The sequence below is a fragment of the Streptopelia decaocto genome (assembly GCF_964273445.1).
Source record: "Streptopelia decaocto genome assembly, chromosome: 14".
Classification (NCBI taxonomy): Eukaryota; Metazoa; Chordata; class Aves; order Columbiformes; family Columbidae; genus Streptopelia; species Streptopelia decaocto.
The window spans coordinates 2,393,943-2,411,340 of record NC_138669.1 but is presented as its reverse complement, the minus strand read 5'-3'; the positions used below and the strand labels follow the sequence as shown (position 1 = coordinate 2,411,340).

Below are 17,398 nucleotides of genomic sequence, written 5' to 3'. Positions count from 1 at the left end.
TAGGACAATATCTAGAATCTGAAGGCAGCAGGACTCACTACCCACCTAACACACCAGTCAAAACAAATAGGCACTTGAGAGCTGAAAGCTGGCAGAGCACTTAAAGGAAACGAAGATCTGAGACTGTGCTTTGAGGGAAGAGAGGCTGAGCTTTTATTCCCATGAGGACAAAGCACCAGCTCAGCTCTGAAATTCAAATACTTGTTTTCACTAGAAGAAAAAGGGATAATAAAACTGAAATAAAGGAAAGAGAAGTAGAGAAGTGATAACGTAAAAGTTGAACAGCCCTCAACGCAGCACTGCTGCATCCACAGTGAGCTCAACAGCATCCCAGACATCCACTCTTCCTCCCCTCTACATTGAACACTGCATATTAATACCATAATGGCTTTGTATTAAAAAAATAACAATAATAATAAACACACTATACACACACAAAAAAGGGTACAATGCAATGTGAAGGCTGCCAAGAAGCTGTGCTGTCTTGAAACTTCACGTCAAACCTCCCCTTATAAACATCTCTGTAGTGCGGTACGTCTTGACACCCATCTGTTGTCTCAGCAATGTAGGACACGTAAAGCTCTGCAGATCCCACGACTGGCACAGTTCCTGAGGCTCCCACACTCCTCTTCTAACAGACAACATATTACATAGAACACGGTTCCCTAGATAGTCTAGGATAGTATTTTAGTGTAAGCAAAGCTAAAATTATTGCAAGCTATAGAATTTGGTGAGTACCTTTGAAAGAAACCCAGAAATCTCACAGGAATTTTGGGAGCTAATAACTAATAGCTGGGAGTTAATAGAGACCAGTAGGGGCCATAGTGCCATGTATTTCCAGCAGAAGCAAAGATGTCCCTGGTGCTCTATGGGGATCTCTGGAACAGGCACCAGATCTTGTGCCATTTCCCACCAGTACAGCACAAAGAGTCACTGTAGGTAGTGAGGGAATTTGCTTGATCAGACACCTTTTGAAGCCAGAGGACAGCAGTTCCAGGCAGGTTCTCAGCCACACACAAAGCTCTGGCTCCACATCCCATCATCTGTTGACTCTCTTGGGGCTGGACATCACAGCAAATAGGGAGTAAATCCAATACAGTAGTTTTATCAACCTGCCCCCTACCTTTACTCTCCTTATTCAAAGAACTACATATGAACCAACCACATATCTACAATGAACTCTCATCTTCCTCTCCCAGGTCATCACAGGGAAAGCTGTTGGTTTTGCCACTGTCTTCAGGTGGAGCAATGGAACACAGACAGCAGCCTGGAAGCAGCGGGTCAGTGGCAGCAGTTTTGCATGGAGAAAGAATGAGCTGTTTGTGACTGTCACATTTTCATAGAATCAATCATTTCAGTTGGAAGAGACCCTCAGGATCATCGAGTCCACCCATATCCTAACCTACCTCTAGCACTAAACCACGTCCCTAAGAACCTCGTTTAAATGTCTTTTAAACATCTCCAGGGATGGTGATTCCACCACTGCCCTGGGCAAGGGAAAAGGATAAGCAAAAGAAAGGTTTAAAAACAAACAAAACCAGGACCCAATTTAGTGAGAGTCTATTATGTATGGAGTGGGGAATGAGTTGGTTTCTGACTCAGGAGTTTTGAGCTCTTTGGACCAACAATACTGTAACACTCATGAATATCACAAAAGCAAAGCAGAAAGGATTTTTAAGGACAGACCTGTCAACACAATGTGGGAATCGCTCAGCTTTGCTGCCCAGAATATGACCACGTTATTGTTCTTTCTGTGCTCTGAATACACAACGAGGCAACCGGCATTGGTGTGAAGGGAGCCCGGAGCATCGCACAGCGTCCTGGGCTCCCAGGAGGGAACAGCTGCAGTGCTGCAGGCTGCAATTTGCTCTTTCAGCCTCATACCTCTAAGACACATTTAAAGAAAAAGCTGAAGGTGATGCACCAACAGTACCCTGGCCCTTAACTCAGGGCACAACCTAAGGTAGGATTTGTTTCATAAAGTCTTAAAGGTGTTTGAGTTTAAAAAGCATTCCCATCTGGCAACACATTCAAATACATGATCCCAGGCAATAGCATTTCGTGATTCCTGTGCAAATCTCATGCACAGTGCGGCAGGTTTTGTCCTCCTCTGGTGAATACAGGGGATTCCTGCACGATGTTTATAAAGTTTGTAACTCAGGCAGCAATTTAATCTAATCCTGCCTTTTTTCCCCCCTAACCTCTAGAGGATAACCTGCTTTGAGAGTTACTTACCTGCAATGGGAAACATGCAGTCAGCACATGCCTGTGTCTAGGTCTGGGTTAAAACAGGAACTGTTAAGATTTGCTGACAACTGAAAAGGTCTGAGCAATCCAATTCAAAGTGATCAGACAAATACAACTTATTGCACCAAGCGGGAGGGTTTGCAGAGGACAGGTGCTCCAGCTACGTGAAATACATCACCGAGTGCGGAAAAGCTGTTTTACAGGGACCAAAGGGTATAGATTTTAGTTGTGTAGGAGGAAACTTGGACTCTGCTTGCAGATCTCAGAGACAGCGAGAGAAAACAACATTTGAAGGCAAAAGCTGAGTTGGCTGAAACAGCCTCACATGCAAAACCTGTTTGAAAATGAGGCAGAGACCAGGGAGCAAAAAAAACCACATGCGGATGTCTAAATCTTTGTGCTCGTTATAGCAGAAATCAGACGTGATTTCATTTATAAAACCCTGTCATATGCATTTTACGTGACAGGCCATTCTCAACACAAAAGATATAAAGCCAGCTGAGCACTCGGAGAAACTGAACACTTCAAATACCAAAGTGTTGAGGGCACGGGGGGCAAATTAGCAAATTAGGTCCTGGGGAAGTTGGGCCACAATCCTGTTTCTGTGCAGCTGTAACACAGAACTGCAGCCCCGTGGCTGCTGGACCCCACTGCCCCACAATGGGGAAGAGTGGGGCTGTTTCTTTGGCTTGAAAAACTTATATACACAATTCTAGACCTGAGATGCAACTGCAGAAACCTCTGGGGCCTCCTCCCGAATGGGCTCTATAGCATCGTATTGCTCTGACATTATTCTGCCTAATGCTCATATAATGAAAAAAATGTAATACTTCTGTAAGATGAATAGCATAGCTCCTCATAATCCCTTTGATTTCATTAATTTAAACTGTGATTTCATAAGTGCTTCTGCTAACGCTGCCAGGTCTAAAATTAGGTAATCACAGGTACACGGCAGCAATCACAGACAAATGCTGAATTATTTGCAAGGTCTTTTTTCATAGTATGAACAAGGGAGGTGCATTTGGAAAAAGAAAAACTCACTCCCCGTTCTTTTAAATATTGCTACTTCTGAAACCTAAGTATTCTGGAGGATATTTAAATGAAGACCCAGCCCCTTCCCACCAATTTCACCCAGTGCTGACCTTATGACAAAGAACTTTTGAACAGAAAACTTCATATTCTACACATAGGCAAATGCCCAACATGGCTGTGCAGATAGCACGTCAAATAACCCTCAATTATTTTGCTAGAGAAACAGTGCATTTCACAGAACACAGGCGGGTTTTAATATTCTTTCATTATATTTTATCTGTGCCATCTAGAATTGGGATTCAGGTTTATTCTGAGCTTCTACAACTTCTCTGGCTTCCCCATAGGTGTGTGTTGCAACTGAGAGGAGGTGGTCAAAGGATCCGACTGCTACTGGAATATTACGGTTTAAGAACTCCTTCATTTTTAATTATCGTTGTTACAAGAAATGCACAAAGTTAAGGGGATGAAGCGCAAATATTTTAGTGCAAATTGCTCTAACCAAAAAAAAGCCAACCCTCTTTTCTTGAACAAAGCAGCTCAACAGCACTGAAGCAATTCAGAGCAGAAATTATACATCCCATGCTGTTTGAAAATAATTTTTTAGACTATTTTGTGGTAGGGTGAAAATATCCCACCACTCCTTTCTTTTTAGGTCCTCGCGTTGTACTTTGCTGAACACATCTGCATCACAGGCGATGCTCTGCCTTTCCCCCCGTGATAAATAGTGCTTACTTTGAAACCAGCGCAGTTTTTTGCTGCCGAGGGACATCCCCGTGATAGAGAAAAGGCAGAAGCAGTGAGCTGATAATGACAGTGCCTTCAGCACACCGGTACATCTTTACAGCCTAAGGAGTATTTTAACAAGATAATATTACTTTTAGCACACGCCACCATGACGAGGTTTGGAGATTATTTCTTGGTACAAGCAAGAGCATCTTTTAAATTGAGACATACGCAGAGACAAACCAGTCTAGACAAACTATCGCTCATAGAAGCACCAACACCAACCTGGGAGCCCGGGTCGAACCGCACTGCCCGCAGCGTGACAGCCTTGCGAGATTCACTATAAATTCCTGATCGGATGCAGCATAATGTACCGATATTATACAAAGCACCTTTTTGCACAGACCGTGATTCCAACTCTTTCACACTGAGGTATTTGCTTCTGCGTGAAAATCAGTAAATATTTGCTCGGCCATGCCAGCGGGATCAGGGGAAAGCTACAAATTGCCAAAGCCTTTTGTAGATGGGAGAGGGAGGGTGGCACAAGGTGCAGATCTGGAGTTCGCATGCACAACACTAATTGAAAACAGCTTCAGAACACAAACGAGAACACCAGCAGTAGCTACAAAACTCATTTGTACTCCATGGATTTTATGTCAGGTGTTGCAAAGCTCGTCTTTCATCTCCATGGTTCCCGATTTCTGCAGAAGAGCAGGACAGAGACCGGAATAAAAAAAGCTGAGTTTTCACAAAGGAAAGTCTTATAAGTGGAACTAGTAGGAGAGCATTGTTGAGTGCATCTGTATTGAGATGTGGTGGGAATCAGCGCTTACAAGAAACTTATCGCCCCAAACCCCTTCCATTGCCACAAAGCCAATTACAGGATGCAACATGCAAAGCGGTAATGTCTGTACATTACAGCATGCAACACTTTACACCAGGATTTTAATCCATCACATGTGTCAAACAACAACTCAAAGACATTTGGGCTCTCCTACAGCAGCAGGGTTATCTGCTTTGACTGAATTCAGACCACAGTTTGAATTCTGTATGACATTTAAAAGCATTGCAGCTGCAGACTTGCTTTAAGGCACCGTTTCTTTAGTGACAATGGGGTTCTTTCCACCCAGGAAAAAGAACTATGGTGAAATTTGTACAGAGGAATATGTTATAAATGTAAAAATAAACATTATAGCAAAGTGACCTATAGAAGAACAGGTGGGAAGATTTACTCCTATACTAAGTCATACTCCTCCATCTGAGGAGAATGAAACCAACTGGGAAGAAGAACTGGTTTTGTACATATACATACAGTGGTTCATATGCACGGGGGCTTTGTTTGCAGTATTCCTCCTCTTAAATTTGGCATCCCATCCTCTGCCTCATTCCCTCCTCTGTTAAAAAAAGACAACTTAATGCCAACAGTTTATCTTCCTATTAAAAACATCACTAAAATTTATCACTTGAAGGCTTTATCTTCAAAGCGACAGACTTCCCTGATATATAATCTAATCTTTCAAGCTCACCAAAGATTTTCGTCAAACTCCATTAATTGGCAAATCAATTTCTGGAGGTTTGGATCTATTTGCAAGCTCTACTTCCCCCTCCTGCTACTTCTTCCTTCTCTAGTAAATGCTACAGAACTTTTCAGAGTGCCACAGGGAGGAAACTGCCATGTTCAGGCTTTCAGATTTTGTTATCTTGAGAGTTGTGGTCTCGCTTTAAACCCCTTCCAATGGTCTCTGCACCGTGATTTTAGTTTAGCAGTTTGAAGGATTATTGGCAGCTAAAATGAGGATTTGCAGATCTTGAGTGAAATTCATTGTAATAAGAGCTGTCGGTCTGATTTTGATGCTCAGGCCTGTCTGCCTCCCCGGCAATATCTGAGCACTTTGATATGGTCACAGCTATCCTCTGCTTGAATACTCATTCTAAAGTAAAAAAAATCCCGCTGCTTCCTATTTTTAAAAAGCTCAACTTAAAGCAAAAACAAAAAAGCTTTTTAGCTTATAAATCTTAAAGCAAAAATAATTTAAAAGCAGTTGAAAGCATTTCCTCCTTTTTCCCCTCATCATGCTCAGTGGAATAACAAATAATTAAAATGGTGACTGAGTTGATAAGCCCATAACCAGTCCCATGGCCAGAGCAATCACCTGGATCCCAATCCAAAGCCTGGGGAGACTGAAGGTCTTTGCTTTGTGTAATGGGAACTGAGATACAAAGGGCTCCCTGCAGCCACCTCTGGTTCACTCTTGGTTTCGTCATGTTCAGATGCTGTAACATAACGGGTCACAGAAATGTTCATAGACAGAAGAGGTAGTTAGAAAAATAAACCTCCATCTTCAAGCACAACCAGTAAGAAAATGCAACGTACTTGTGCAGACAGACACAAACACCATCACACAATAAAGGTTTGGGACTCTCACACTCCATCTGCTGGTCCTGCAACAGTTTTGAAGACATCAACATGCTGCCTTTTTTCAAGCCTGTGCTCATCTGGGTAAGTTGGCAAGTGTTAAACAAGAACTCATGTTCATCTCAATATTCAGAGGGGAAAAACACAAGGGTAAAATATTTATGACGAAATGTAAAACAACTGAGCATGTAAGGAACAAAACCTTTCCTCAACGTCTTACAAATATCTCAGGGTTAAAAGCATTAACACGAGGTTAAAAATGTAGTGCTCTCTTCCATTTGGCCCCCGCCTTGCTTTCGTACTTTGTGTTAGAGCTTCCAAGAAAGCCAATTAATGGGCAGATTATTCTTTGAAATGTTTAAAATTGGGCACTTTTAGTGTATAAATGCTAAACTCCTCTTATTATTTGAATGCTTTTTAATGCAGACTTGCATACATTAAAAATACATTTAAAAATGAGAGGCATTTATGTTTCAGCTGTCTTTGGAAAAGCAGAAAGAGAAAGATAAGCAGGAATTAGTGAGTGGTGTTTGTCCCAGGACAAAGATAGGATCGTGACTATGCAAATCCATGGAGCTTAATCAACGCTTTGCAAGGCTGGGTCTGTCATTTTGCTCCCAGGATGAGTTATGGTGCATATTACACAGAGAAGGAAAACAGACACCTCCCTTCGGTCGCTCCTCAGTGGAAGTTCAATGCTTAACACATGCAACTGCAAGAACACACACATTGCATTATCCTTCCCAGTTTCCTCCCACTAACTGGGCTTTTCACACTCGTATAAAGCGACATCTGGAAACTATCATCTCATCGCACACCCTCAAAAAACGAGCAGAAGCAGTAATAATATGGTAATAAGGGATGAAATTTTATCAAAGATGCCACTTAACTGAAGACTAAAAGACACCATGCAATTTAAATAAATTGCTTTTAGCAGGGGACTGAGTGACAATCAAGAAGAAATGCATGGCTCATTTTTGCAAGTGATGGGTTAGGTTTTCAACGGGTGTAAAATGCTGACTTTGGTAAAGCGGTACCAGTTTTGCACCAGCTAATGATATAGTCCCATGAAGTCACATTCTCAGGACCACACCAGAGACACCCTTGAGTTGAGGACGCTGAAATGAAGCTGCATGAGCAAAGAGGAAAGAAGCTCTTTAACACATGAAAATATCTGCTTATTTTGCTTCCCTCCCTCCACAGTTTAAGTGGAAACAAAATCACACAATTATTGGAACGCATACAAGAAAATTCAAACGATATTGTGTTGTACAAAGATGAGAACTCAGTTCCTTGATTAACCCAGGATGGCTTGGTCATGCAGAAGTTGATATAATTGTGGTTTAGGTTCTCTGCATGACATTGTGTTCAGGCTCCAGACTAGAAGATCTGAAACTTGGACCTGACTCTCCTGTCAATGACCTTGTACGTGGCCTTCATGTGTGCCCAGGATATTTCAAATAGAAATACAGCCTGGAAAAACTGCAACAAGGGAGAAATCAAACTTGTTTATATTCATTTCAAATTTCATTCAAAACTGCTTTCACTTAGGAAAGGACTGTGCACACCCCAGATGTTCGGCTGCCTCAAATCCACAGTGCCACTAAATCAACCAGCGCTCAGGGATTTGAGTTCAACAGAACAGAAGAGGGTGGCTGTTGTTTTGGGGTTTTTCTGTTTTATCTTCATGTCTCTTCCTCCATTTTTGTGTCTTCACACTAGGGATACTCAGGCTATTTGGGATGAAACCTGGACAGAACTCAGGAGTCAAGAAACACAGAAAAGAACAGTGTCCTGAATTCAGCTGGTGTGAAAATAAGTGCTACTTAAGTATAAGTTCACTTCTTTTGGAAGAAGTCACAAGGTCCCATCATTCACTAGAACTATTCTTCATGGCATGAAAGCCTAATGCCTTTATTAAAGTTGTCGTCTTACTGACCAGCCTGCCCACTCAGAAAATAAAGCTATATTCAAACCACATTATAGTAAGCCATTAAAGTAAACAGCAACACCAACCAAGCAGAAACAGTGTGGTGTGAAATGAATAACTAGGCTTCATCCTAATAAATAAAAATTTAAAAAAAAAATCTGGATAACAAACTGTCTTTGCAGATAAAAAAAATAAATCCCTAGAATTTAAATCCATCATGAGCCAAATCCCTCTGGAAAAAATCCAGACCAAAGCATTATTATGACTGCTGTTATATTCATAATTCTATTTATGCAGACTAAGATAAGGGCAATCAATCCACATGCCTCAGGACAAAAAGCTGATGTTCTGCAGGGATCTGGGCTAAACAGGTGAGACCTGACAAAGAGACAAGAGAAGCATCCCAACATGCTCAGAGCCACAAACTGCGTGTCCTCCAGAAATACTTCACCTTTTCTTTCAGCTGTTTTTAAAGGGTAGATGCCATATTTCTACTCCCCCAAAAATTAAGCTAGGAGGGGGAAGGAATAACGCAGAAATCAAGATACTTTTCTTATCTATTTAATCAATTTGGCAGGACAAATCATCATATTCTATGCAAAAGGGATTTGAAGCTGTTAGTATGTGATACAGGTGAACCCTTCTCTTTCAGCTTTGCTACCAGGCTGTTCCCAAGCACAAATGGGGGATCAAGGATCAAAAAGAAGGAATATCGTATTTTTGTAACTGTCTCTAGCTGACATGCCGCAGGCTATTGCGGCGGAACGAACACCGTGTCAATCATCGAGCTAAACAGACAAAGTCACTCAACCCAGCCCCAGTCCCACGGGGTTTGTGGGATCCAGGTACCAAAACTCAAAGACAAGATCCCTCTATTCTCACCAGCTGCTCTCTACAACTCTGGGGAACAGGCGCTAGCAAGAGAAAAACAACTTCATTTCCTTGTGCTACACATGCCTTTGTTTCACGGAATTTAGCAAGAGAACAAACCCGAAGACAAGCAGAACATGCACTGCAGAGATTTGTGTTACCATAGCTGAGAAAAAGTCCTTCACGTCAATACCAACACAGAAAAGAAGAAAATCAGGTAGGATTTTATTTCACCGTTAATTCACCACAGGAATTATTTATCAAAAGTAGGCAATCCTGCCAAAAAAAGCATCGATTCTCCCAGTTGTCTCCACTTTAAGTTATAGAAGACAGTGCAGCTAAGAGTTAAAATTTAACTAATATTAATAGGGAAATGAATGTATGTTTCAGGACAAGGTTTAGAGTAACTCCAAGTTAAATCACTCTAAGAATCAGTGATTCTAATAATACCTACACATCAGTTGTACAGAGTTCTTTCTCAAATCACTTGGTATGCTATTTGTGTAGTGCTTTGACTCATATCAGATTTTTTACAGTTTTTTTTTTAATAAGCTTGAAAAAAAAATGAAGGCAGCAGTATAACAACCCTGAATCTTATTTTTCAACATTCACACGTTAACGTTTCCTATTTAATGGGAGCTATCACCTTCAAATTAAATCAGAAAGCAATATTTTTAAACCTGTTGCAACAACTCATGCTGACTCAGCACAGAAAGTAACCTGGTTGTTCAGCTTGTGCATTTCCTGAGAGCACACAACTACCTCCTTTCTCTAATACAATATACCTTTTAATAATAACCAAAGGACAAGGTTTTCCAACTACTTTGCAATATTATATCAAACTCTGACTGTACAGATTATTTACATTTACACCAGCTACTTCATCCTGACTATTTTTAAAAGGAGTAATTAATTCAGGCACAGTGCTAAAGATTAACTTCTACTTCCCTAGGCCAGGATCAAACACTGAATATTGATCTTGACAACTGCTCCTTTCTCCATCGCCAGATCACATCCTCCTGCTGAACAACCCACCTTCTAGCAGCTCAAGACACAGGTTGCATGGGATCCATGTGAATTTCTTCATATGAGGACAAACCTCCTATTATCATAAACTGCTTCCAAGTTTCAAGGTCACAAAACCCTCCTCATCTTATGAGTCACCTGTTGTCGTCATCCAAAAAGGCAGAGAGGCTAATGTTCAAGATAGCTTGTACAGATTTTAACCAGGGTCTAAATATAATTTTTAAAGAAAGTCTTATCTCTGTCCCTTTATTAATATTCATTGAAATGTTACTCTTTGGCCTTGCATTTCATGCAAGTTCATCCCACTAGAAGGCAAATATTTTTCAGATGAGGTTTCTGTCACACACACAGTGACGGCCTCTTCTGCAAGGTCTTCCCTTCTCTTTCCCACCCACCAGAGGAAATAAGGACTTTTCCCCTTTTCTCCCTTTTCTGTGGCAACTGGAGGAAAAAAACAAAACCAGGAGAATTGCAAATAAACACAGAGAAGAAAACAAGCCCCAAGCCTCCCAAATGACAGCTCTCCAAAGCACACTCTTGAATACAGCCCACGGAACAAGGATTTTAAAGAGCTCTTTTTAACTATCGAGGATGGCGAAAAGAGACACACTCAGAAGACCAGCACTGAACTACTGGGCACTGCTGGGAACTAAGTTCAAAGATACTGTTCTGATGCTGTTATCTCCCCCAACCTATCATTTTGGGGGTAAATACCTAATATTTTATATCTATCTTTCTTTTAACCACTCCTCAACCTTCTGCCTGGTCTCAACCTTCAGCAGTTTGTCTCTTTTCCCCATTCCGTGCTGAGCAACTCTTCCCTCTGACTGACAGTTTACTGGTTTATGCCTCCAGGTCATTTAATCTTCTCCTCTCCTGAAGTCGCGACCTATCACATCACAATCTATGAGGAAAAAAAAACCAACCACCACAAAACCCACAACAACAAAATCACAATTCCTTTACTAGGGCAAGCTTGACATATTTTCTGGTAGTGGGCTTTTCCTATAAGAGGCAAGATGGAACTTCATTTTTAGCGTCATCTCTGAAGATCAAATATAAATGAAGGCTTGTAATGCTGTCCTGTAGAAAACCCAAAACATCACCACTGGGATAACAGATACCTGGGCACATACTCTTTATAGATAAGATGTTATCCAGTTTAATAAAACTTCTTTGTGCTCATTTAGAGCAAGACCTTTCATAATTAGTTTTTATGGGTTCTATAAAATGAAAAACTTTTTAAAGTCCATGTAAACAACTTCCACTCACTCTGAGCAAAAGCCTGAAAATCCTGAATGATTTTGATAAGAGTTGCATCATGATATAATGAGTTTCTAAACTCGTGCTGAGCTCTTCTCGTTATGTTTTTGCTCTGATGCAAGGCCAACAGTCAAGAAACTCTCAGCAGATATTGCAGCTTCAGAAGCGAGCTTCTGTTGCTTGTTTTCAAGTGCAAGACAAGCATGGTCCTTCCCAAATCCTGTTCTTATTTAGAGATGAAAATAAAAATAACTCTCCATTGCAAGGTGTGCCTAAATTGAAGGCTATGCCGGTGGTTACTCAGACTCCCCAGCACACAAACACAGAATATCTACATGAAAAGACATTAAGAAGATTTAGTAAAAAGAACATTAACTTATACTGTTGAAAGGTTGCAGACAGCTTCTACTTATGGTTACAATGATTTCTTGCAATGTAAATAAGTAAATACCTATTTTCCAATATAGGTAATATTCTCTACTATTATTTCTGCAGTCAATTTTGTCACATTTATTAGTGGGCCTAATCAACACAGCACCAACACAATTCAGTAAAATAGGATTACTCTGGTCATCTACTGATTGCATATAAATGTGTAGGAGATTTTGGCACTTCCCACGGACTAAGAAAAAGTAATGACAAAGAACCAAAATAAAAATCACCTGAAAAAAGCATCATCACTCATCCCTCAGCCATTTAAAAACCCCTCGATCTTCGTTGATGTCATTTGTTAAGTACTATAAGAGAAACAAGACGGTGTTACTGTTTTCTTGGTTCAGTGCATTTTGGAAAATCTTTACAGTGGACATTTAATGTAATTATCCCCAAAATAAGGCGGAGTTCCAAGACACATAAAAACTGCAATAACGAGTTGCATTTTCTTGTCTATCATTTCAGTTGACACTTGCGGAAGTTGTACACTTTTAGATATTGGTGACAGATATTTAGATATTGGTGATAGATATTTAGATATTGGTGTTGCTCTTCCTTTGAGTCCATGCTTAGATCAAGACCATTACATTTTCTCCCACGCAATGCCCTAAACAAAACATAAATGCCACCGCCAATCTCCATGAGCTCTGTATGACAACTAACTTGAATAGAATGACCTTCTCCAGTTAGATTTTCATTAGTAAATTAGGACAGAAAACAACGAGTGGCACAGCTTAGCCGTTTCGAACAAATTACCTACGTCATCCTTCATTATGTCAGTCGATATCTGTGCTGAGCAAGGAAACTCAGCAATTTGGGATGCAGTACAAGACATCATTAAGCACAATGTCAACATCCGTGTTTTTGTTTGGTTGGTTTTTACCCTGAATTAAACTAAAGAAAGCGTTCTTTACAGGTAATACAGAAAAGTTTGTGAGTTTGCATGCTGCAGAGAGTGCTGCAAAGTCACATTGCATGAACTACAGACCAGACCTCAGCGTGTCATATTTCATTATGCAAAATGCGCAGTGCCAGGCTTGCAGTTGTTTCTGCTGAAGGTTAGAGAATTTGACCCCACTAGTGAAGGAGGACACAGCCAAAAGATGAGGAGCAGAACATGTGCCCATTTCCCAAGCAGGCCAGCACATCATCCATCTCACTTCATGCTTTGCACCCAGGTGCAGAAGAGCCTCCAAACATCTACCTCCTCCCAATAGGCAGGTGCTGAATACAGCAAACACCTCCATGCCAGATTCCTTATACTCAGGGGTTCTTTTGTTTTTAAACAATTTTTCTCAGAGAGACATCAAACGTTCACTGCTTTATAACCTGTCCTATGAAGGAAAGGCAGTAAGGATGTGTCCCCCACCCCACAATGCCCTCAGCCTGCCAGGTTTCCTCTCTTGCTAGAGGACAAGGACCCTGCTGGGGATGCTCATGCTGGGACCAGGGGTGAGGAACACAGATTGTGCTGTTTCATCCCATCCCAGGAGGGTATTTGGTTGTTCTTTATGCATTCTTCATGCTTCAGACCTGCTATTGGGTCAGAAACGGCAACTGGAACCAGAACGCTTTTGCATAAGCTCTCCACTAATTAAATCCACTTGCTGCAACCCAGTAATTTGTGGGGAGGGAGGGAAAGTTGCAGAAAAAGGAAAGCAGCCTTTTAGTCTCTGTCCTTTGTTCACACTACTGTAAGGACCTTGCAAAAATTACAAGTATGCAAATCCTGAGAAGAGACTTGTGTGGTGGAAAAAACACACGAGGTAGAAAACTGTTCTGTTCTGCCCCTTGCAAGGCACAGAGCTTGATTTCCCTTAATGGCTCATGATTAATGTATGAAAACAGGATGAACAGCCAATATATCTGAAACGTGAGCAACATGATCCTTTAGTTTTTCCTGAAAAGGCCAATATGGCTTAGAAAGAAGATAGACTTTTTCTGTCCCTGGATCAAATTTGATCTGTTCCAATATGAACGACAAAGGGAAGATGCTGCACAGTGTTTGAACAGGTTTTATTTTTGTCAGAAGTGAGAAGAATCAGTTCCATTAAACTGAAGACAAAAATGTATTTAAAAACTGAATGCTTACTGCCTCATCAGACTGCACTCATAAACTGGCAGCACTGTCAATTTGTTATTAACCAATGCTGAACCATTATCAAAGAACACCATATATTTTGTTATGGACTTACAAGGTGAAAATTTTATAACAGACTAGTCTTGAGAACAATTTGCCTACTGGACAATTGGTTGGAAAACTCATTTCAACAGAAAGCAGCCATACTCTCTAGCAAAAACTCTGGCAAACACACTACATGCATAAAACCAGTTTCTTAAATACTTGAACATGGAATAAAATGTAAAATATTCCAGGATAGATCAAAATTTATAATTTCATTTCCAATTCAGCTCACTGATGAAGCACACCTACAATAAGGATGTGTGGAGGACCATTTGTAATGTGTTCGTAAGTAAACCAAAATACCTGCACCGTGTTGTAAAGCAGCAGAAACCCTACCTGCACATTTTGTCCTTGTTGTGAGCGGTGGTCCCGGGGGTCCTGTCCCTCCTTCTCCAGGGCGGGTGAGCAGCACTCTGATCTCGTACTCCACATCGGGATCCAAGTGCCATAGTTTGTAATTGGGGGAGTCTACGATGTGTGTTTCTGCCCAATTCCCAGTGGTTGTCCGATACTCCACCTCTTTCAGTATGATGGGTCCATCGCCGATGATGGAGTTGGCGTTGGGTTTGATCCACAGGTATGTGGCTCCAACAGCCAGAAGCTCAGGAGGGGCAATAGGAGTTGGGGGTTCTGTAGGCAAAAAGAAACCATGAGAGGCCTCAGACGATTTTGTCAAAAGGATCAAATTTCCACTATGTGTCTGTACAGCAAGGCTGTCCCCAAATCTTTTGTAACACAGGCACAGTTTCTCCTGTCATTTACAAAATCTTTCACAAGAGTTCAATCTGTTACTGAAAAGAGCTTGGCTTCTTTCATTTACATTAAAAATTCAGCCCCCTTACACCGGGGGTAGTATTACCAATTTGGAAACATCTGCGGAATGTTTGTTTCTGCTTTTATTTTGCACTGTTTCCCTAACTCCTGCCAAAATCTTTTTCTCATATGAAATGTCAGGCTGATTATGTTTTGACTGCATAAAGATATTTCTCCAAGAAATTTGTTTTCAAGAAACGCATGTAGGTACATTTCTATTAAAAATCAAATCATCATAAATCACAAACAGTTTATTACTGTTTCTAGGTACAAACCAATTAAAAGATAGATTTAGTGACTTTTATTCCCAATGCAAAAATGACATCTTACAAGTCACACCATAGCTGAACACAAGACAAATTAAATATTAAACTCCATTCTCCTGAGCTGTAGACTTCAATAGCAACATGTTCCACGTTACTCTGGGATTTGATTGCAAGTTAAAAGAGATTTACTGGACTGAGCTTGATTAACAGAGCGGTTTGTCCTGCTAAACAGACATGAAAGTCTCATCTACCAAGTGTAAAAACTACTGTTGCCAAAATGATTTAAATTAAGACGACACCCAGCATTGGTGTCTTCTCTTTATTTTAAGTCAAACCTAAACCTCCACTCCCCACCCCACCCCCAAAAAAGGTGTTGATGCTTTTCCCTCCCCCGCCCCCCCCATCAGTTTTCCCTTTTCTAAGAACCATTTGAAAGAACAGGTGCTGTAGAAAATTAGGAGTTTAAACTCTTGCTTCTATTTTCTGAACTTGAGAAACTAAGCTGTTATAGTAGTTATTCAAGGCTCAGTCCCACCTCACTGAAAACAACGGGCTCTTTCCTACTGGCACCAACTGGACAAGAACCAATTTTTATAATATCTCTCTGTGTCATATTACTGCAACTAATCTAAACAAGTTACCCATTATTTAGCAAAAACAGCACATAAAGAATGACCATTTTTGCCCTTTGTAACTAAACACATATCAGTTACAGATGACCGGCCTGATGTTATGAGCTTACCATTTTAATTAAAATCTCGATGTGATCTTGATTAAATAAACATGGTGACAGATTGGCCTTGTACACATGTAATTGTGATCAGCCGTATTTTAAGCTCCATTTGATCCAGACAGGATTTTGCATTAACAAGCTTTGTCCAGCCCGTTGCTCCCTTGCGGCCATTCTCCGGGCACAGAGGAGGATGGACCGAGGGCATCTGGAGCAATAGCTGACTCAGAGGTGGGACCAGCTCTGCTGGGAGGACAGGCTGAGAGAGTTGGGGTGTTCAGCTGGAGAAGAGAAGCTCCGGGGAGACCTTATTGAGGCCTTTCTGTACTTAAAAGGGGCTGATAAGAAAGATGGAGACAGACTTTTGAACAGGGCCTGTTACTACAGCACAAGGGGTGACGGTTTTAAACTAAATTCAAGCTGGACATGAGGAAGGAATTGTTGCCCCTGAGGGTGGTGAGAGCCTGGCCCAGGTTGGCCAGAGAGGTGGTGGCTGAACCATCCCTGGAGACATCCCAGGCCAGGCTGGACGGGGCTCTGAGCACCCTGAGCTGGTGAAGATGTCCCTGCCCATGGCAGGGGGGGCACTGGGGGAGCTGGGAGGGTCCTTCCAACCCAAACCATTCTGTGATTCTAGCCTGAATCCCAGGTTCAGGAAGGGTACAGGAAAATGTGGTTCCTGAGTGTCCTCTTTCAAGGAAACAAAAAACGTATGTAGCACAAGCTCAAAAAAGGGAGTTATTGAACATTGGCAGATTTTACTGTAGAAGCAAAGCGGGTGCAGCTGTGCAGATATGAAGGGAATTTAGGATGGGCCTTTCTCTTCCCATTAGAAGAGGAAATACAGCCGTGGCGTATGGGTGAAAAGGCTGAGCACTTCAGCTTTAAAAATGACAAATTTTAGTAGCGCAAAGAGTGTGAGAAAAAACTACCATGAAGGTCCAAAAAAGACAAAACAGAATCACTGAATATCTCAGATTGGAACAGACCAATAAGGACCACCAAGTCCAACTCCCTGCTCCTTGCAGAACTACCTGAACCATATGACAAAAGCATCACCCAGCTGATCCCTGGACTCTGACAGGCTTGGTGCCATGAACACTACACATTCCAACATTTGTGGAAAGCACACGTATTTTACTCTTTGGCAATTGCTCTTGAGTGTCTCTGCTACTAGAATATTTCTCTGTATGATTTTTCTAGGCAGGGCAATTTCAAGCAATTGATAGATGATGGAAGAAAAATGGGCTCCCTGCGTCCTTCAGATGCAACTGGGATGACTGAAACATGAGAAACCCTCATCAACTGTTTTCACTATCTCCTGTGAAATAATCTGTAAGAAAAAGGAATTATAAAATTGTAATCTTAAAACAGCTGGATAAACCTCTTAAACTACAGATTTTACAAGAATAAAGCTTTATTTTTTTTATTTTTTTTAATTCCTAACTTGTTCATAACACTATCA

At 41.2% G+C, this 17,398-nt stretch overlaps 1 protein-coding gene across 1 annotated transcript in view; it reads right to left on the bottom strand.

Annotated features, from left to right (window-relative positions):
• Positions 1-17,398, bottom strand: part of PTPRT (protein tyrosine phosphatase receptor type T) — a gene marked incomplete at its 5' end in the record, with an annotated part of 380,430 nt that overhangs the window by 184,974 nt on the left and 178,058 nt on the right. The window contains one exon of the mRNA XM_082065426.1: positions 14,461-14,754. Coding sequence (XP_081921552.1) covers positions 14,461-14,754 — 294 coding nt within the window. The remainder of the gene's footprint in view (positions 1-14,460; positions 14,755-17,398) is intronic.